The 20,041-nt window shown below is 38.8% G+C and overlaps 5 protein-coding genes and 1 long non-coding RNA gene across 14 annotated transcripts; 3 read left to right on the forward strand and 3 right to left on the reverse strand.

Annotated features, from left to right (window-relative positions):
* Positions 1 to 73: 73 nt before the first annotated feature.
* Eloc (transcription elongation factor elongin C) lies at positions 74 to 2,690 on the forward strand. Of its 4 annotated transcripts, none has more exons than XM_076440736.1 (5): positions 74 to 215; positions 978 to 1,034; positions 1,225 to 1,293; positions 1,487 to 1,677; positions 1,748 to 2,690. In XM_076440736.1, the coding sequence occupies exons 2-5, from the start codon at positions 1,002 to 1,004 to the stop codon at positions 1,887 to 1,889; spliced, it is 435 nt and encodes a 144-aa protein (XP_076296851.1). In that variant the 5' UTR covers positions 74 to 215; positions 978 to 1,001; the 3' UTR covers positions 1,890 to 2,690. The 4 variants fall into 4 exon arrangements, with proteins under 4 accessions (XP_076296851.1, XP_076296854.1, XP_076296852.1 ...); XM_076440737.1 differs by lacking the exon at positions 74 to 215 and adding an exon at positions 367 to 513; XM_076440739.1 differs by lacking the exon at positions 1,225 to 1,293.
* Positions 2,387 to 4,002, reverse strand: Blos2 (biogenesis of lysosome-related organelles complex 1 subunit 2). The gene has a single exon (XM_076440733.1). It carries the CDS (start codon positions 3,849 to 3,851, stop codon positions 3,354 to 3,356), a length of 498 nt encoding a protein of 165 aa, XP_076296848.1. The 5' UTR covers positions 3,852 to 4,002; the 3' UTR covers positions 2,387 to 3,353.
* On the forward strand, positions 3,820 to 7,238 carry LOC143217033 (uncharacterized). 2 transcript variants are annotated; one of them, XR_013010704.1, is made up of 6 exons: positions 3,820 to 4,878; positions 4,942 to 5,057; positions 5,141 to 5,458; positions 5,757 to 6,024; positions 6,099 to 6,442; positions 6,640 to 7,112. XR_013010704.1 is itself a non-coding variant. In XM_076440722.1 (6 exons), the coding sequence occupies exons 1-6, from the start codon at positions 4,829 to 4,831 to the stop codon at positions 7,157 to 7,159; spliced, it is 1,002 nt and encodes a 333-aa protein (XP_076296837.1). In that variant the 5' UTR covers positions 3,820 to 4,828; the 3' UTR covers positions 7,160 to 7,238. The 2 variants fall into 2 exon arrangements, 1 of the variants encoding a protein (XP_076296837.1); XM_076440722.1 differs by having other exon boundaries at positions 6,099 to 6,161; positions 6,973 to 7,238.
* Positions 7,239 to 8,886: 1,648 nt separating this feature from the next.
* Positions 8,887 to 9,694, reverse strand: LOC143216792 (uncharacterized). Its single transcript, XR_013010625.1, has 3 exons — positions 9,553 to 9,694; positions 9,301 to 9,446; positions 8,887 to 9,211 (listed from the first exon to the last, which is right to left on the reverse strand). It is a non-coding gene; the product is annotated as an uncharacterized LOC143216792 (long non-coding RNA).
* Ssb-c31a (single stranded-binding protein c31A) lies at positions 9,537 to 11,335 on the forward strand. Of its 4 annotated transcripts, none has more exons than XM_076440191.1 (4): positions 9,537 to 9,753; positions 10,648 to 10,709; positions 10,799 to 11,048; positions 11,121 to 11,335. In XM_076440191.1, the coding sequence occupies exons 1-4, from the start codon at positions 9,585 to 9,587 to the stop codon at positions 11,201 to 11,203; spliced, it is 564 nt and encodes a 187-aa protein (XP_076296306.1). In that variant the 5' UTR covers positions 9,537 to 9,584; the 3' UTR covers positions 11,204 to 11,335. The 4 variants fall into 4 exon arrangements, with proteins under 4 accessions (XP_076296306.1, XP_076296307.1, XP_076296309.1 ...); XM_076440192.1 differs by lacking the exon at positions 9,537 to 9,753 and adding an exon at positions 9,912 to 10,011; XM_076440194.1 differs by lacking the exon at positions 9,537 to 9,753 and adding an exon at positions 9,955 to 10,016.
* A 1,609-nt stretch (positions 11,336 to 12,944) lies between these two features.
* LOC143216790 (uncharacterized) lies at positions 12,945 to 19,704 on the reverse strand. 2 transcript variants are annotated; one of them, XM_076440188.1, is made up of 9 exons: positions 19,526 to 19,704; positions 19,119 to 19,289; positions 18,881 to 19,014; positions 18,654 to 18,798; positions 18,429 to 18,560; positions 17,829 to 18,052; positions 13,335 to 17,739; positions 13,196 to 13,257; positions 12,945 to 13,112 (listed from the first exon to the last, which is right to left on the reverse strand). In XM_076440188.1, exons 1-9 carry the CDS (start codon positions 19,566 to 19,568, stop codon positions 13,020 to 13,022), a joined length of 5,409 nt encoding a protein of 1,802 aa, XP_076296303.1. In that variant the 5' UTR covers positions 19,569 to 19,704; the 3' UTR covers positions 12,945 to 13,019. The 2 variants fall into 2 exon arrangements, with proteins under 2 accessions (XP_076296303.1, XP_076296304.1); XM_076440189.1 differs by adding an exon at positions 18,178 to 18,281 and having other exon boundaries at positions 18,881 to 19,052; positions 19,119 to 19,665.
* Positions 19,705 to 20,041: the final 337 nt, after the last annotated feature.

The following is a 20,041-nucleotide window of genomic DNA, read 5'->3' on the forward strand; positions in this document are numbered from 1 at the left end:
CGATTTTCAAGAAAACGAAATGACAGGCATTCGCGCGCCAATTTCAATCTATTTCCCAGCAAGTAGCGCTGCTGAAGATGGAGGAACGTGATTCGACTTATCGAAATCCGTCCGACATTCTTATAGTAGCCATATTAATTGCCACTGCACTTGTTAGGAAACTTTAGTGTGATTCGAAAAGTCTGAATTTTATAAGAATCTCTCGCTTTACCGAGGTACGCACGGTTTGTTATTGTGTGAATCATACGCGACGAACAATTGCGCCGTTCAAGTTCTTTCTTTTTCCATCGGTCGAAACGTTTTCCTCGATTTCGTTGATTTTCACTCGAACCGCAATATTTAGGCTATATAGATGCAACAATGTCCAGTTATTTTCCTGTCAACGTATGACTTCTTGCTCGTATTTCTTCCTCTGCCAATATCCTTCGTAATACGTTCTATAGTTGAAATTAACCTTTCCATCGGCACGAAACGGAGTGAAAGACCGAGCTTCTCGTGAACAAGGATATTATTGTATGTGGATAAAACTAAATATTATTTAAAAACGGTTCTTTTATTCGATTGTTGAACTATAATTGATTAAGTTGACGTATACACGAATCGTCATATAGTATGTATTATACAGTCAGGGACAAACGTAAATGTGGACGTTAATATATAGAAATAGGTAAAAATATGAAATTTACTCGAATCAATATGACTGTTACAAACTTAAGTTTTATTTATTATATATCCTTATTGTGTATACATTATTTAGTGAATAATAAACAGTAATGTCCTCCTTTAAATTGTACATACTCATTTTTGTCGTAAATGCATAAAATCCACAGTCTAATAATAAATAAAACACAACAGTCACATGAATTCGAGTAAATTTCATTTTCGTCTATTTCTACCAACTGTCCCTGACTGTGCATATTAAAATAACGCGACGATCGAATAAGTATTGACCAATAATTGACTCGTTACTTCTGCAGATATACTCATCTTCTGATAAAACAATGTCAAACGGTATGAACACGCAAGCTGAGAAGGTATGTGTTCTGCTTAAAATCTAATGCATGTCTAACACTCGCATGACTATTGGGGTATGTTAAAATATATAATTTAAAAAGAAACGTATCACAATCGGGCTGCTAATTGATTGATTCCTCTATCGGAAAGCAGGAAAGTCATGGTAAAAAGTTCATTGATTAATTAATGTTTATTTTTCTTTGGATCAAGCCCAATGCGGAAGAAACTGTCAATAACAGCGAAGAAGAAGAAGACAGTTCATCTAGTGACCTGCATGCGGTACCTATTTCTGCAAATTAAAGTTTTGCTGCTTAATCTTTTGATTTTATTTATTTTTTTTTTCTTCGATTATATTTATCCTGTCTTCTGTTCATTAACGATAGATTCTGTTGTATGGTAGTTGGAATTAATGATACTATGTTTAGGTATATCTTGAAATCGACAAATAGTAAGTTCATACTTGAAATTTTAGGAAGGGAAACCGATTTACGGCGGCTATGAGGGACCGCACGCTATGTACGTTAAACTGGTCAGCAGCGACGGACATGAATTTTTTATAAGGCGGGAATACGCTTTAACCAGTGGAACGATAAAGGCCATGTTAAGTGGTCCTGGCCAGTTTGCCGAAAACGAAGCCAACGAAGTCAACTTCCGTGAAATCCCGTAAGTTCTGCGGATTCTTCTGCGAAGAACAGCTTCCAGAATTGTCTACATACGTATATCTTGCTTGCAGGTCTCACGTATTACAAAAAGTCTGCATGTATTTTACCTACAAAGTACGGTACACGCATAGCAGCACAGAAATACCAGAGTTCCCGATCGCACCGGAGATCGCGTTGGAATTATTGATGGCTGGAAATTTCTTAGACTGTTAAGTCGAACGGTTCCAGCGACTAGACGGAATTTCTATCTGGATTCTAACGAAAATTTTTTGTTACTATTTGTACTTCAAGATTTGCCAAATTACCATGACACTTTCTTGAAGAACGTACACACCCGGTGTTCTTCAATTTACAATTGTAACTCTAGAACATTCGGTGTAGTATAATTGTAATCCTCAGACCAGATGATTAAAGTCGATCGAACGACGAGATCCGCGTGGGTGTGGATGGAAACATTTGTCAACGCGCGTCGAGAGTACTCCAACGATAACACAACAATTGTAAACCTTAGAGAACGAGTTGCCGGTACCTTACTGCTTTCATGTAGACAAAGTACTATTTGCACTTCAAGATTTGCCAAATTACTATGACGCCTTCTTGAAGAACGTACACACCTAGTGTTCTTCAATTTACGCTTGTAACTCTAGAACATTCGGTGTAGTATCATTGCAATCCTTAGACCAGATGATTAAAGTCGATCGAACGACGAGAGAAAAATTTGATCAACGCGCGTGGAGAGTACTCCAACGATAACACAACAATTGTAAACCTTAGCGAACGAGTTGCCTCGAAAGTACTGTCCGCTCGTGTAAAAGAAGGCAGCTAGCATGGATGGCACAGGGATAAGAGGCGAGAAGAGATTCTATCTATTTGATTGGTCGACTTATCATTACGATCAGTAGTATAATTAATTAAAAATCGGACCCGCATTCGTTCCGGTTGCCTTCTTTCTGGCAATGGGCAGTAGACTGTAAACTCAATCGGTGACACAATAAAATATCGCATTCAGAGAAATCCGAGTCAGCAGCTACCATATGTATATGTATATACACACACAGAAAACAAGGATACGGTTTTGTAGCGATAAGTTTCCATTACATTTAAGAACAATTATTTATTGGCTTACGCGCATAGTATAAATTACTTCCTGTACATTTATTGTTTAACAACTTCTGTAACAAAACCTTATATATATATTTTTCAAGTATATAGAAAATTAATAAGTAGATTACAATACAACTAAAGTAATAATTACAGAATGAAAATAATAAAAGAAAATCGTATGTGATATATCGTAAGGCAGCATTGTAACGCATTAATTTTTTACAGTATCGTTATAATACGAAAATACGTTTGTTATAAATACAACAACCGATTGCTGTTATTTTCAACCTTGATTTAACATACTCGTATAAAGAAAACATGCGAGTTAGATTTTCTATGTATAATTAAATGATGTTACGATAATACGTACGAATTGCATTTCACATGATTGCACACTTTTTACAGACAAACTTAACATATCTACACGATAAAGTAGATTGATCGTGCGATTAAAATCGTCTGTCGTGTATGTATTTATTATATACATGTATTTTTTATCTAATCGACGCGTTTGTTTACATGCACAGTACTCAACAAACATATAACATATATGTACATATCACAGATTCTGGTTCACTTGTTCCTTGTGTCTTTTTCGATATCTTTAAATTTCGCCTCTAGCCGTTTCGAGTACGATGCTAATTTGTACGCAGCTTGTTCTAACTTGGTCACACTGTCATCGATCTCGTTGATGTTGTCAAGAATAGGTTGTAACTTTTTATATTTCTCATTCAACGAGTCCAACGACTGTGCTACGTTCGATGATATGGTTTTTAATTCGGTATATTTGGCGATCGTTTCTTTATTTAATCGTTCGAGTAAACGATAATCGGCGTGAGTGGCCGTCAATTCCTCTTGCAAATATTCGCCAGTTTTCTGGAACATCGTATTCGCTAGACGACTCAGATTCGGATCGTGTGGATCCAAAGCTTCGAAACTACTTGTGCTGGTTGACAGTGTAGTCCCACGTTTCGGTGAATCGCATCTCGAATTGCGATCCGCTGCACTGTCTGCACTGAGTGAAGGCTCTATTTGCGTGTCCTCTTTCAACGGGTCTTGAATCGACGTCATGTCTTTCGAATAGTTTTTATTTCGAAAGGAAATAATCAAAGTGACTTTGACTCGAGAGGCAAAACAGTGGAAATATTCTTCCCTGCGCCGCTGTCACTGTCGATATCAACGTCGCCATTCGCTATGGACCATAGGCCATAGATAACTAAGTAGAGTCAGAGAGGATATGAGATTGAGATAGTGGTGGAGAACTATCGAGGTACTATCGATGGTTATCGATAGTTCTCATCTTTTGTTTATATATAAATCATTAAAGTTATGGTAGTAGTATTTTTGAACTATCTCCTGAAAGTGAGAAAGTATATTGGTATATAACATAGCCGATCGTGTTGTGTTGTATCAAAGTTATCTGTTCCATATTCTTAGACTTTAATACAATATTTTAATTATTTATTCAGTTTTATTACAACTCTTAATTATTTTGAGTACATATTTTTTCAATTTGGAGAGTCGGAGTCGAAATCAGCGCCGGAGTCGGTTTCGGATTCGGAGCAGTATTGCAGCGAAGTACGAAATCGGGCACCTTGGTTGCCCCGCATAGCTTCGCACAATCTTTTCTTCTCGATTTTCAAACATAGCGTTTAACATGCGTATGTTATATTAAAATTTGATGTGTATGTACATGTAATATATAAATATATTCTAATTGTATATATACAGTAGCGGACAAAAGTTTAAGACCGCTCTAAAGAAAACTTGCCCCACAAGCTACGGACTGTAGAACGCAGATACGTTCCTGGATTCGCCGCGCATGCGCGAGTTTTCCCGTACCAGTTCACAACACTGATTTGAAGTTCCTGTGCTGGGGCCGTTACTTTTGTGCTTATAATAATAAACTCTCTGCTATATATAAACCAAAGAGGATTAGATATAAACTATAAACACAGTTGAGTTTTGGTTCGGACGGCCCTATAACAGAGAGTCAGAGTATCTTCTCTGTCTATAACCTATAACCGTCCGGCGAAGATTAATAAAAGATGCAGAGAGGTAACATGGAACCACCAAAAGTGATACGTCGGACTAAAAAGTAAGTGTAATTAATTTTTCAGTTTGTTTAATTTATTTCCTAATAATTGTTACTTATTTTTAGGTTATTGAATGCTTCTGTATGTGAAACACAGAAGGGAAATATAGCAGATGTCAGTGCTCAAGTTACTTCTCGTCATCGATCAACAATGAGTCCAGCAGATTTTGTCTTACCACATAGTAAAAGATTTTATTTAAATTATTATAAATCATATGTATCTAAGTATGAAACATGTAAAATATTTACTAGTACGTTAACCTAGACCTCACAAGAACTCGTGCAGCAGATCGATTTTCAATATTGCAATCTCAGTCGGATAAATGTTTCGATGAGGAGGATACAGAGATGAATCTTTTGTACGACAAATACTTACAAGGTCTAATGGTGGAAATTATATTGAGACAGAGAACACAGGAGAAGGAGAAATTGATCATATCGCAATTAGCGTCAATGCGTGAGGAACTTGACCGCAACAAGGAGAAATTGTTTGTATTAAAAACCAGGCAGAGGGATATCAATTACTTAACTATATTGCAGAATGAAATAGACTTACAAATTAAAGATGTAAAAAGCTATATTAGTAAGTAACATTGATAAATATTGGGTTGGAAAGAAAGTTTGTAGCATTTTCAAATTAAGAATCGAAGATAAAATTAAGGTATTTATTCATATGTTTATTCAATAACACGAGAAGTTACCTCGAAAATAATAAAAAATAATAGAACAGAATGGAAAATATGTTATTGAATAAATCTATAAATAAATATCTGAATGTTAGCTTTCAATTTTAATTTACAAACGCTACGAACTTTTGTTCCAAGCCTTAGAACTCTTAGAACTCTGTTACAGAAATGAATTTGTTATGATTTGAATTACAGAATCTGAGGATATTACTAAAGTAAAAGATGTTTTATCTCAGTTACACAGTGTTCTACGAGACTATGATGTATTACGTGGTGATAATATGATTCTTCCTAAAACACCCACAGAATGGGAAGAAACAATTCAAGCACTGAAGTCTTGTCGTGATACTTTGAAGTCTATAATGGATTTAATTGGATCTCATAATGAATCTTATCGATGCGTCAATGATAGCATTAAAGATTTTTTAAATACATACAACACTATTAAAGATCATTACGAAAGGTGGGGTGTTACATTCTGTCGTTTAAGAAACTAAATTATATTATACTCAACAACATATCTTATCTTGTTTCCAGGTTGGAGAGAGATATTAACGAGTTACAAGCTCTAGCACTGAAGACAGCAGCATTATCGTTAATGTAAAGTTATAAACGAAGGAATTAAGCAAGATACAAGAATGAGATTCAGTTTGGACATTTTCAAGTGCAATAGTTTATACAGGGTGTCCCAGCTAACTTGTTCAGCCTGAATAACTATTAAACTTACTATTACTATTAAACTATTAAAATATGGAAATTAAATGGCTTTGAGGGGCTCATTTTATACGGTACTTGCTTTTTTTATGGGTGGAGGCGTTTCAGAGATTTTAAGATCACCTTTAACTCTTTTTAATGGAATGACCTAATTTTTTACATCATAAGTCAATAGAGTATCAAATCTTATGTCTGAATATATTGACCTTCATATGTCCTAAATCTAATAGTTAATGAGATATTAGCGAAATAATTTTCCATATAGTTCGAGCACCTACTTCTTTCCCAGCTTCCAGGTAGTAGGTACGTATGGAAAATTATTTCGATAATATCTCGTTAACTATTAGATTTAGAACGTATAAAGGTCAATATATTTATATGCAGAATTTGATACTTCATCGATTCATAATATGTACAAAAGGTAAGTCTTCGGAATCCCTCCACCCACAAAAGAAGCAAGTGCCATATTATTCCAATAATTATAATTATCGATAACTATCGATAGTTGATAGTCCAATAAAGCAAAGAATAATATGGTCTAATAAGGAAATGTTAGCAGATATTTCAGACGATGTTTTCGTGTTGCGAATATTTATTCTGTATCTCGAGTTCTCTAGTGGCTATTTTTACATGACTATTTTTCATGATTTTTCACCGCAAATCTAACGCTTCCGTACTCGAATATTTCGGATAGCAGCACGGAAAGGCGTCCCCATTCCACTGTGGAATCCAATCGGCTGCAAATTCGTACCTACGTCACCACATTCCTGCTGGGGGCCTTCTTCCCATCAGAACACGATACACGTTTAATATTACTTTTCATATTACTTAAGTCTCTTTTCTATTGTAAATATTTATGTAAGAGGACTTCGGTCCGTTTATAATAAATACTATTATAATAATGATGTAAATTTCTTGATGAAAAATAAAGAATATATTACTTACAACAGTTAATGTGTTCTTTTTTCACCACCCTGTACATGACTATTCGACAGTAAAATAAGTTCAACAAATTCGAAAATTTTGGATAGAGAATAATGTGTCAAATTAGACAAAAATTAAATTTTGTAATATTTTCGGGCGTCTGACTTGTCGTTGAGTTATACTACTGAATTTCGTGCCACCTCATCCGATATCATGTGCTTCTAATACTTACTCAATTTTCGAGAATTTTCGGACGTCTGACTTGACGTTGACTTGTACTACTGAAATTTCGGATACCTCCTTCGACATCATGTGCTCCTAATACAAAGTTCAATTTTCGAGATTTTCGAAAAATTTCCCCGAAAATTGGGAAAGTATTAGGAGAGAACATGATGTCGAAGGAGGTATCAGAAATTTCAGTAGTACAAGTCAACGTCAAGTCAGACGGCCGAAAAATTTCGAAAATTCAGTAGTACAACTCAACGACAAGTCAGACGGCCGAAAATTTTTAAAAATCTCGAAAATTGAGAAAGTATCAGGAGCACATGATATCGGAGGAGGTGGCACTAAATTCAGTAGTATAAGTCAACGACAAGTCAGACGGCCGAAAATTTTTAAAAATCTCGAAAATTTGAGAAAGTATCAGGAGCACATGATATCGAAGGAGGTGGCACGAAATTCAGTAGTACAACTCAACGTCGAGTGAGACAGTCGAAAAATTTCGAAAATTGAGAAAGTATCAGGAGCACATGATATCAAAGGAGGTGGCACGAAATTCAGTAGTATAAGTCAACGACAAGTCAGACGCCCGAAAATTTTTAAAAATCTCGAAAACTGAGAAAGTATCAGGAGCACATGATATCGAAGGAGGTGGCACGAAATTCAGTAGTATAAGTCAACGACAAGTCAGAGGCCCAAAAATTTTTTAAAATCTCGAAAATTGAGAAAGTATCAGGAGTACATGATATCGAAGGAGGTGGCACGAAATTCAGTAGTACAACTCAACGACAAGTCGGACGGTCGAAAAATTTCGAAAATTGAGAAAGTATCAGGAGCACATGATATCAAAGGAGGTGGCACGAAATTCAGTAGTATAAGTCAACGACAAGTCAGACGCCCGAAAATTTTTTAAAATCTCGAAAATTGAGAAAGTATCAGGAGCACATGATATCGAAGGAGGTGGCACGAAATTCAGTAGTATAAGTCAACGACAAGTCAGACGGCCGAAAATTTTCGAAAATCTCGAAAACTGAGAAAGTATCAGGAGTACATGATATCGAAGGAGGTGGCACGAAATTCAGTAGTACAACTCAACGACAAGTCGGACGGTCGAAAAATTTCGAAAATTGAGAAAGTATCAGGAGCACATGATATCAAAGGAGGTGGCACGAAATTCAGTAGTATAAGTCAACGACAAGTCAGACGCCCGAAAATTTTTAAAAATCTCGAAAACTGAGAAAGTATCAGGAGCACATGATATCGAAGGAGGTGGCACGAAATTCAGTAGTATAAGTCAACGACAAGTCAGACGCCCGAAAATTTTTTAAAATCTCGAAAACTGAGAAAGTATCAGGAGCACATGATATCGAAGGAGGTGGCACGAAATTCAGTAGCATAACTCGACGACAAATCGGATGTTCGGAAAAATTGATGGTTCAATAAATATATATACGCAGATAGTCTTTGTTATTACATTGTCTTTATTTATTCATTGCAGATTCATACATAAAATGTTTGTATTGTAAGTACGTGTACATAACTTATATTTTATATAAACTAAACATTTATAACAAGAATGTTGACTAGCTCGGAGAGACTAGGCACACCGTCAGACTTTCTGTGTAATACTGCAGTATATAAAGGAGGTCCAGACAATATATATTAGAATAGATGATCATCAGTCCACTAGTGCTGCGAAAGCCGATGGATAAATCTGATGCTATGTATGTAGTGTAGTACCGTTGCCGCAAATGCTCCAGACAGTATACAGTACCACTCACGGAAGTTTTGGCCTAGAGAGGAAATTTTAAAATGTAATAATTTAAAACGTTTCTATTATAATGAAATCTGTACAAAGTTGAAGTAAATCCAATTTTCTCACTTCTGTTCGATGTTTCACTCTTGTATGTTTTGGGCTTTTGCACATCAGTGCAACACTTTGCATATAAACTTTGCCCACATCCGTCATCTGGTAGACGATGTAATTTTGGAACACGGCATGTTATCTGATGTTATCCGAAACCGGGTCTACAAGTATATAGACATATAGACCGTTAGCTTGCACGATTTTGCGTGAATGGCGCCACAGATAATTTGCTACTGCGATGTGTGCAACATACTCACTGATACTCACCTATACTGTATGCAGTGCAAAACGTGCAAAATATGCAATGTCAGTTTGGCACAGTTTGGCAGTGTATTTACACAAGTGTACAGCAGTGTATCATATATAGCTGTGCAGCGCAGCGTGTAGCTTTATCCACGAATCATATCCGTTTAGGTGCATATTCACGTGAAAACTCGATTTCAACTTCAAAAGATCACAACCGAAACAGTAAGTATTGTTCCCGTACTTTCTGGAATCGTAAGCATAAGATTTCAATACATATAACTTCACATTGCTTCACATTATTCGAACAAGAAATTGAATCGTATTTCGCGGCATCTTCTGTGTCCGTGTATTTACGTGCACACGCGCATATACATATATATATGTAGGTATTTAACTACGCATGTATCAATGTATGTCATTGAAGATTAGAGCGAATGATAGAACTCTTGTATAAAGCAGTGATTTTCACATAAGGATCAGGTGAGGTACACAATATTGTACAATAGAATATTAGTTACAACGAATCGCTGTTATTGCTTCTAAAAATGAGACACATGTAGCATATTTATTTGCACTGTGTATACTGTGTAACCGTGTAACTGGATGCCAATCAAATATGGCGATGCTAATAACAGCTATTTAAAATTGCTCGGCGGACCACATTGTTGGATTTATTATTTTCGCTTGGATCTCTTTTAGCGAGTTCAATTTATCGTTCGCGTGCTAATCTTTGCTTGTCGAACAATTTTTTGGTATGTGCTATGTACACGTATATACTAGCAGTAATTAAATATTTACAGTAACAATGTTTTCGGTATGACTGTTAGAAGGTTATAAACTGGCGAAAATTTATATATTTACATATTTCTTCGATGAAAACTTCACTTCGAATATGGACTCGAAGCAATTTTAATTCCGAAATCAAGAGAAGATTTTTATTCCATGTAATCTTTTTTACGCTGTGTGCATGAAATTGAACCTCTTCCTCATACGACATTTGAATTTTTAGCAATTTTTGAAATACAGAATACTTTAGCCCTTTGCACTCCGAATTATTTTTCAAAGTAATTTTAATTGCGCAATCAAAACATATCTCTCAACCTAGATTTTTCTCAGATTTCGAGAAAATGCCGAAGTCAAAAGAATACCTGTCATCCGACGACGACAGCAGCGAAGAGGTATTTTTCTAAAATAACACGACAGAAAATGTCTATCTCGTATATTCGTTATGTGAATAATCAATGTGATGCATTGTTTCGATCATAAGGAAGTGAGGCCAAAGAAGAAGCCGAAGAAGAGAGAATCCGAGGATAAAGAGGCAAAGGTATCAAAGAAACCAGAAAAAGAAACGCAGCAAAAAGAAGCACAGCAGAAAGAAGCGCAGCAAAGCGAAGACACAGCCTGGGATCTTGGAAGTAATCGTCAGGTTAGCGTGCGAGACTTCAAAGGGAAATTATACGTCGACATTAGAGAAATGTATTTCGACAAGGATGCAAATATGAAACCTGGGAAGAAAGGTAGACGATCATTGTCTTTTGTCAATTTGATTAACAATTATCATGTAAAATTAATGTCAATCTTTTGTGCAGGTATTTGTTTGAATATGGCGCAGTGGCGGAAATTACTATCGGTGATAGAAGATGTTGATAAAGCTGTGAAAGCTAAATGCTAAACGGTGTGCCATGTCGATGCTAGACTGAGACATAACACGTTAATACAGTCTCCCACTTGCACAGCTATACGGTAAAGTGAGTCCGTATCTGTTAAGGTTCAATATTTTTAATAAAAAAATTATAATTCCGTACATCTATTAATTCTGCAGCCTCTCTTATTTCCTATACATACATAAATTATTAGCTACATATTGCTGTAACAAGGTTCTTAACTTTTGCGATTGATCTATAATAATTTGTCTCAATTTCAAGTGAGACTTTGTTAGATTCTTGGAAATGATATGTGCCCATAATTATGAAAGTGGTCATATATTTCTTGTTTCGAGATATTTAAAGAAATTGAATTCCATATAATATTGGAAGAACAAGCACTATCTAACGGTTCATTTTTCGCAATATTGATTCCATTGAATTCATTTCGTTTAAAATAATGGTGATGTGAAATAATTAGACAGCGGATTTTATGCATTTATGATAAAACGAGTAGACGAACTTAAAGAATATATTGTGGTATATTATTTCCAAAAATAAAAAAAGTAAAACATTTTTATTTTGCATAAAGATCCGCTGTCTAGAAATAACTCATTCTTTTTTAAATTTTGACTTACTTTTGACTACTTTCATGACTATGGGCACATACAGTCAGCGGCAATATTAAGTGGATACCCTTAAAAAAATCGCATAACTTTTTAGAAATTAATCCAAAGGACTTGAATTTTTTAAAGATATTAGACCGGCTAGTTCGCTAGAGAATAAGTGCACAAAAATTTATTAAGATTGCAATTGGTAGGAATCATACAAAATTTAAAAAAATGATGTTTCGTCACCGTTTTATCTGGGCCTGTAACAATAATGTAAAAAATGCGTTTTATAGATTTCGGTAACTTATATGCATACTGAAAATTTCATCGAAATCGGTCAACATTGTAATGAGCTACAAACGTTTAAAGATGATCACGTAAAGGCGAAATGCCCTGGCAAGGCTGAAAATTTGCGACTTTCACCCTTAAGCTCTCATCTTTGAACATATGTAGCTCATTGCAATGTTGACCGATTTCGATGAAATTTTCAGTATGCATATAGGTTACCGTAATCTATAAAACGCATTTTTTAAATTATCGTTACAAGCCCAGATAAAAAAGTTGACAAAACATCATTTTTTAAATTTTGTATGATTCCTACCAATTGCAATCTTAATAAATTTTTGTGCACTTATTCTCTAGCGCAGTGATGAGCAACCCGCAGGCCCGCTAGCAAACTGCCTGCAGCCCGCCAGAATCCGGCGCGGCGCGATGCAACGAAGTATTTAACATTGCATTCGTTGCCGGTTGTGGACCGCGCGTAGTCTAATGTTTCCATTTTTGGCCCACAATACGCCGCGGGTTGCTCACCACTGCTCTAGCGAACTAGCCGGTCTAACATCTAAGTCCTTTGGACTAATTTCTAAAAAGTTATGCGATTTAGGTATATCTTGTGCATTCGTAGTAGTCGCTCTTTTCTTGGGTTTGCACCCAATGTGCTTCTTTTAGCCTATTATCCTCGGTGGGCTTGGTCCATGGGTGTCCACTTAATATTGCCGCTGACTGTATGGTATTTGAAAGAGCCAAGAAAAAGAAACTCAACTACGTATCGCTTTCGTATTCTCCCAAAAGAACGAAGTCTCCAAAAAGGATATGATGGAACTGGAGGAGCTGAAAAAGCTGGAGGTGGAAGGACGGAAGGAAAGAAAAAATTAGGATATAGTATCAAATGCCCACTGTATACACGGTTAGAACTATAGACTTTCGCAGACTATAAGGCTTTGTCCTCGTCGGATTACGCTGGCCCATGCACAGATGTTAAAAATTTTTCCAAGTCAACATTGCTCAACAATGTTTGCGGATCCGTTGTGTACTGTCGTTTATCGATCTAAAACAATTGTCTGTGTTTTGTCTTTGTGCTGCGAACAAATATTATAAAAGAATAAATGCGTAGTATAATTTGTTTTCTACCTGTTTGTTTTCTCTCGACTCCGGCAACTTTCTTCGGAGAATTTTCGCGGTAGAGTTGTCATCTGAAATCGGTAGGTTGATGATTATATTACAGTTGAGAGTAGCGCAATGTAAACGGTAAGTATCGTGTTTTACACACCAGATTCACGAGTTTTATCAAACTTCGTCTTTTTTCTGTTATTCGGTTGATCAGGAAGTCTGTCGTGATTTTGTTCGTTCGACTCGTGAACAGTTTTTACCGAGAGCTTTTTCACCTTGGGCGTCGGCGTCTTGTTCAGAGGTGACGACGTGGCCAAAGGCTTGCCATGGGTGATTGCTATTGTTGTTAACGTAATAGGTGGTTTGTCGAACAATTCCTGGACTAGAATCGGGCATGTTTCGGTTTTAACCGGCGACTTTCTATTTCCCGATCGTTTCCTCCATTTCGGGGGCAAATTGAATATTTCTTCGTATTGCGTAGCAGTCATCGCTTTCACACCTTGATTGTTCATGTTGATTTGAACTTCCAATTCTTGACTGCTATACCTGCGCCTCCTCTTTTTCATTGGAGCATTGTCGTCGTAAAGGAAATGATACTCGACCGAATTAGGAATGAGCACGTCAAGGTCCGGGTCCTCGCGATTGTTTTTACATCTGAATTCGGACGACGCTGTTGACGGACCGGTTGATTCGGTTGACGTAGCTGGTACAGCCGATACGTTTTTACAGGTAGGAACCGTTTCCGCCGTAACATCTTGATTCGACTTGGACGTTGACAATTTCTCCGAGCTGATGAACGCTGAGATTTTCGAGGTCAGATTAGTTAGATGTTCAACACCTGATTTCGAACTGCTGGGAGTTTCCGAGATGTCTGCTTCGTTTAATAGAAGTTCGTCTTTCGCAGGAGTTTCCTTCGTACTGGTCTTCAGGTCTTGGTCGCTCTTGAATATTGAGAATACTTTCGTCGGCGATGATTCGTTCTTCCTTAAGACGGCCGTCGCTTGTTTTGTATGACTCGTACACAGCGCACCTGTAATTTTGATCTTTAGTTTGGATAAATCGTTTTCCGAGGTCAATGTTTCCGAGCCCTCCGGCTGCAGAGTTTGACTAGGTTTATTGCACTTTTTGCTGGTAGATGATTTATCCGATGAGCTCGTGTCTTTCGGCTGATTGGTGGTGAACGCTGGTGATAAGGATAACGCGGGTATAAACGTTGATGGTGATGACGAGGATGAAGAGGAAGAAGAAGAAGAGGAGGAGAAGGAGGAAGTTGAAGACGACGACGACGACGAGGAAGAGGAAGAGCAAGATGCCACGGAGGCTGCGTCGTTTTCGTTGTCGTTATTGTCGTGCGAAACAACGTCTGCGTCTGCGACATTATCCTTGGCGCAGTCAGATTTGAACTTTGCATAACGAGTCGGCGAATCATCACGAGATATTTTAAGTTCCTTCGCTGCTGCTTCTTCTTTCGGCGGATTTTCTTTGATTACTTCGAACTGCGTGATCTCCAATTTCGCTGACACACAGGTTTGGAAGGTGTTGGTCGATTTCTTGATGTCGTGTGGCGACGATACGGCTTGCATGGAAACCTGTGACACCAGCGTGGACGAGTTCTCGACATTTTTACCTACTTTGAGCATTCTCAACGGTTTGTCCGAGCATTCGTCTTGCTCGGATGTGGGCTTATAGTACGGAGAACAGTTGTCGAATGCTTCTTTCTTCGCGTCGTCTGCGATTGTACCCTCGTTCGAAAGTTTTGGAGTTAATGTTACACCAGGCGTATTCGGAAATTCCGGCGTGCTTATGAAACAACGTATCTTGCTGATGTCTTCGTTACCCTTCGGAAACGGAGTCGCGTTACTGCTGGGGCTGAGTAATCTAGGTGTCGGTGGCAATTCGGAGTTCTGAAATTTTATCGGCGTTTCCAGAGCAATCAAGTTCGGTATTTGTTGTTGCAGCATCTGTTGCGCGATGTCCACGGAGATCTTTGCCAGTTCCGAACATTGCTGCAACGCGTCCAAAGACGTTGTCGCGTTGCTTCTGGACGAGTTCTGTTTCTTCTTGTCGGCGTTACATTTCTTAGCAGTTTTCTGTTCAACGGTTGCACCCGCAGTTTTCGGCAGTTCTTCTTTTTGTTTGTGTACAGGCTTGTCAGAATTGTCGTGGTTCTGTTCCCGGTTGCAGTTACTGTCGCTACCGCCGGCCAACTTCAACGCACCGATCTCGCTTTTTGCGACAACGTTGCTACCGGTGTCGTTATTATTTTCCATCAACGAGACAACCATAGCCTTGCTGCTTTGACTTGTCTCCTTAAGAATCTGTACTGTGTCTTTTCTCTTTCGTCTATCTTTTCGTGAGGTAACCGTTTTCTTCTTCGTGGACTCGATTCCTTTGGTCTTCGGCAGTCTTGGTATTTTCGAGGGTTTCTGCGTCTTCTGGCACTCCTCGTTCGTAGTGATTTGCAAAGCCTTCCGCAAATCTGCATCCCAACTCTCTTTCCTCCTGGGCTTTGACGTCTCGGGTTGTGGCTTGGTCTCGGTTCCGGAACATGCGATTGCGGTCGCATTTTCTTTCGACGCGTCTTCCTTGCTTTCGATTATTACGCCCACCCCGTTACATTTGTCCCAACCGCCGCTGAGTTTCGACTCGGAACTTCTCGTCGCGGTGGGAGGCTTCGACGACGACCGACAATGTTTCAACGGACTCTTCAATCTATGCGTGGTCCTTGTAACGTGACTGGAAAACGGCGGCGATCGGAACAGAGACGTTCTGCGCACGGATTTAAGATGTTTCGCCGCTCCGGGCCTAGAAGAGGGCCGAGCGTTTTCGTTTTCGTCCTGGTTCTGATTCTGCCCGATCAATTTGTTCGGCGGGATCACCATCTTCGACGGGGTATTGAAGTCCAGTGCTCTAACGTGGCTGCTTCTTCTCCTGGGCGTCGATAAGCTTAATCTGTGATTCTTCGACCGTCTTCTCAGCAAAGATCTCGGCGTTCGTTTATCGATGACATTGTGCTCGGCTGTTTTCAAAGGAGATGCAGAAGTGGAGGCAGAAGGTTGCTGATCGTCTGGGGCGACGATTTTATCCGTCGCGTCGACAATCTGCACGTTCTGGTCGACCGGAGTCAAGTCGATGTCCGATAAACTTTGATTCTGTTGACTTTTGTTGCAACTGAATTTTATGTACGGGGACAACTCCGCACCCGACAGGCTGATGGTGTCTTCTACGTTTATCGTTGGCAAAGTCGAACTGTCCAATAACGTTCTCGCGCTGTTCTCACTCCCGTAAAGAGTAATCGATTCTTCACTGGGAAATTTATTAGTAACTGCTATGTCGGCGTTGTTGCTCGTGGTACTCGGTACAACGATACTTGCCATCGAACTAGCTGCGCTTTTCGACGTACAGTTCATTTTGATAAATCCTTTCGGACGCGCTTGTAAAGCCGGGTTCGCGCAAACAATTAATTTTTTCGGCTCGTTCAAAGTAATGGGGACCGGCGCTGGTACCTTCTGCGGTACGTTTACAGTCTTAAAATACATCGTCTGTACAAAATCTTTCCCGTTTTTAGCTGTCGAATCGTCGGGCATGATGGGAATAAAGCGCGAACTGGGGACGGACGATATGCCGGCATTTGCGGCGATTATATCGTTCGTCTCCTGTTTCGAGCACACGATCAACATCGGCATCGTCATTATATCCTGCTCAAGATTGTGCCCGTTCGTTCCATTGTTGAGTACGGTTTCGTTTTTCGGCTTTCCGACGCGCGGTCGTTTCACAGACGATTTTCTTGTTTTCGACTCGACATCGTTACATTGAATAATTGCACCGTTGCTATTGCCTTTGCTATTGCCGTTGTCGCAGTCTTTTTCGTTGTTGACGCTCGTCAATCTCACGTCGACCGGCTTATCCTTGTTCGGAGACCGTTCTAAAACAGGAAACTTCTTCTCGCTTTCATTTTCCAAATGTACACCGTCTTTCACGCTATCCGAGATTTTCTTGTCGTTCGACGATATGCTACCAGTAATGTTCGCGTTTATTATACTCATGATCGCCGCAGCATTCTGATCCTCCAGAGCATTATACTCTTTCTCTTGCTCGCGTTGCTCGTCTTCGACGCGAACGTTCTGTTGCCTCGACGAACTACGAAGTCTATGTTTCAAAGGTACTTCGATAACACCTTCCGTTTCGTTCGATGATTTGTCATCTGTCGAAGTCGTCCCGTGTTCCACCGTGTTGGTTTCTGGTTGCTTTTCTCGGGAGTCGCTCAAAAGTTTCACTTTCGGTTTTATTTCCATATCTTCGTCTGGACTTGTATCTGTTTCCACGTGCGGCCCGATTATTTCATCGAGAAACTTCTCGAATATTGGGTCAGCCTCCGTTGCTTCAACTATGGATTTAATCGCGTTATTCAACTCGATCATGATAGAGGAGTTTGCTTCGGTGTTCACCGAATCGTTCAGGGTATCGTCTTTCGCAGATGTATCCGTCGGCAGTATAGCTTTATTAATATTCTCAGCGATACGTTCTTGTAACTCGGTACGATTTAAAAGCTCTTTGGTCAGTAACTGCGGACAGCGAGAAATTGTTCACAATTATTTCACAATCGATCGCAACGAGCTCGAATCGGTTGTTTGCGTCTCGATACTGTACTTACACTGAGATTTTCTATAGGCTCGTCATTGGTTTCCGACTCGGATTCAGGTGTATCGTATAGATTAGTCTGCACCTCTGCGCACGTATAACTCAATAGTTCTTCCGTGCTTGTAGCCGCGCTACATTTTTCGAATGGGCAAAAATTCCTTGTGTAGTCCTCTTTGGATGTTGTCGTATTGTCATCGACAACATCCGTTTCACCGGTTCTATCATCTTGATCGCCACCTATGAATGAAATAGTTGTGTTGACATCATGGATGTTTTTTCATTGGCTATAACAAATTTCATAACAACACTAAAATTAAAATATGTCTCTAACTAATGGTTCTTCGATATCAATAGGTTAATACTTTTTTGTAGAGAATATGAAGCTTCATCGATTGGTGCAGGAAAAAACATACAATCCCATTTTGAAAAAATACTGAAGACCTTCATATCTCTTCTACGCGTCCACCTAAAAAAAACTCACAACACCAAAGTATGCATCTCTTGAAACCATTGAAGCTTATATAAACATTCTTCGCTACATATAATAAGAATGACTGTATATGTATGGAGCTATCGGCCTGCGTAGTTTTAATCAATGGGAATGTTTGACTACCTCTGTGCTTTTGTCGGCACGTATTGTAGTCTTCCTCTTTCGCACAAGCATCGTAGTTGGATCGACATGACGTCTCCCCATGACCTGGTAAACTTTCCAATGGTGTTGCCTCTACGCCGTTGGGACTTGTCGCTGTGATAGGATAGAGAACAACAATCTTTAAATGAGTTCGCACGAACAGTAACTCTCTAACTATGAAAAGTTATCAACAGTGGACAAACAAACCTGTAGAAACTGGAAATTCCGATTGCGGGAACGAGTTGGATATTATTTTCAGACGCTTGCATCGTTCACGATCGCTGTTGCTGTGACGTCTTTTGCGAATGTTACTGGATATAATCGGAGATCCGTTATTTATCTGGGTATTAGCCTGTAAATAGTTTTACATTACACGTTCGAATCCATTGTACTGTCAGTATCATTATCGCAAAGAACAATCAAAGTTTATCTACCTGAGAAGGAACATTAATATTGACAACAAATCGTTGACTACGCGTTTCTTCGACAAGAAACTTTAATTGCTCCAACGTATCCCCGCAATGTCTCAACTGTTCGCAATCTGCAATTTTGCTGAGACGTTCTTGAACTGCGTAAACGTAAGAAGATTTTCAAACCGTGCGAATGCTGAGCAAACAAATATGTGGTTGCTTTGGTAAATATCATGGTAGCACTGAAATCCGATCGACTTACTTGCCGAGGTGATTGCAACGAATTTTTCAATGACATCTATCAATGTCATTCCACCCACCCTAGTACTAAATCGTCTTCCCTTGGATACTACGGTACGACATTCTTGTAAATGCGGCGACGTTTCTAAAAATATTTTGCCAGCTTCGATGCATTTTTGATCTTCGAGGTACCCTGAAATCAACAGAATTTTTAAATGTCACGAAAGAAAAGAAAACTTGAAACTTATCTGACACGTCGTTGATATCAGTGGATATTTTAAATACCACACGCGAGTCACGATTGACACATTTATCTGGTCGAGTTTTTTCGTTGCGATGCACTCGGAAAATTATAATATTTACGTTTCCACCGCGAAGCAGGTTATCGTTAACAAAACCTTTTAAAACATTGTTGCATAAAGTTTTTACCAAGGACAAGTCGCGCTATTTCCGACGGCAATAATGTTTCCATGCTAGCTCACTTTAAAGCTCAGTATCGTTACTGAACAATTGAGAGAATTTTTAACCATTCAAACGGTGAAAATAGACGCTTTCAAAAATATTATCAAGTGTATCTTGAACGCTCTAGCGCACCTCCCGCTTCTACGAAGCAGTTTCACCAACATTGAAAATTCCCTACACGTATTACCCTATTCTGCCCTATTCTGTGTTTTTCCTAGTGAGTTTTTGTTCGTGACGTAAGCGCATGGCATTCATGGCAGTCACGTGACCGGGCTGTGGCGAATAGCATTGTAGAAAGAGAACGTAGAGTGGATACCATTGGCCTAATGGCGGGTACATATGGCGACTCCGATACAACGTAATTGTAGTTTATAGTTTCGCATCTATATATCGTGTTTATACCAGTTTATACAGTTTACTATATATATAGTGCATGGTATTCCGGTTATTTTGATCTATGTATATATCAATAATATTAAAAAT

Source organism: Lasioglossum baleicum, chromosome 16, assembly GCF_051020765.1.
Source record: "Lasioglossum baleicum chromosome 16, iyLasBale1, whole genome shotgun sequence".
NCBI classification, from domain to species: Eukaryota; Metazoa; Arthropoda; class Insecta; order Hymenoptera; family Halictidae; genus Lasioglossum; species Lasioglossum baleicum.

Excerpts from the sequence above, each read along its gene's own strand:
- Eloc (XM_076440736.1), top strand. The coding sequence starts at position 1,002 with ATGTCAAACGGTATGAACACGCAAGCTGAGAAG. Across the intron at positions 1,035-1,224 it reads TGAACACGCAAGCTGAGAAG|CCCAATGCGGAAGAAACTGT; the intron begins GTATGTGTTCTG and ends CTTTGGATCAAG. Across the intron at positions 1,678-1,747 it reads GTCAACTTCCGTGAAATCCC|GTCTCACGTATTACAAAAAG; the intron begins GTAAGTTCTGCG and ends TCTTGCTTGCAG.
- Blos2 (XM_076440733.1), bottom strand. The coding sequence starts at position 3,851 with ATGACGTCGATTCAAGACCCGTTGAAAGAGGACACGCAAATAGAGCCT.
- LOC143217033 (XM_076440722.1), top strand. The coding sequence starts at position 4,829 with ATGCAGAGAGGTAACATGGAACCACCAAAAGTGATACGTCGGACTAAA. Across the intron at positions 4,879-4,941 it reads GTGATACGTCGGACTAAAAA|GTTATTGAATGCTTCTGTAT; the intron begins GTAAGTGTAATT and ends ACTTATTTTTAG. Across the intron at positions 6,025-6,098 it reads ATTAAAGATCATTACGAAAG|GTTGGAGAGAGATATTAACG; the intron begins GTGGGGTGTTAC and ends TCTTGTTTCCAG.
- Ssb-c31a (XM_076440191.1), top strand. The coding sequence starts at position 9,585 with ATGCAATGTCAGTTTGGCACAGTTTGGCAGTGTATTTACACAAGTGTA. Across the intron at positions 9,754-10,647 it reads AAAAGATCACAACCGAAACA|ATTTCGAGAAAATGCCGAAG; the intron begins GTAAGTATTGTT and ends GATTTTTCTCAG. Across the intron at positions 10,710-10,798 it reads ACGACGACAGCAGCGAAGAG|GAAGTGAGGCCAAAGAAGAA; the intron begins GTATTTTTCTAA and ends TTCGATCATAAG.
- LOC143216790 (XM_076440188.1), bottom strand. The coding sequence starts at position 19,568 with ATGGAAACATTATTGCCGTCGGAAATAGCGCGACTTGTCCTTG. Across the intron at positions 18,799-18,880 it reads ATATTAATGTTCCTTCTCAG|GCTAATACCCAGATAAATAA; the intron begins GTAGATAAACTT and ends AACTATTTACAG. Across the intron at positions 13,258-13,334 it reads TGATAAAACTCGTGAATCTG|ATGACAACTCTACCGCGAAA; the intron begins GTGTGTAAAACA and ends TACCGATTTCAG.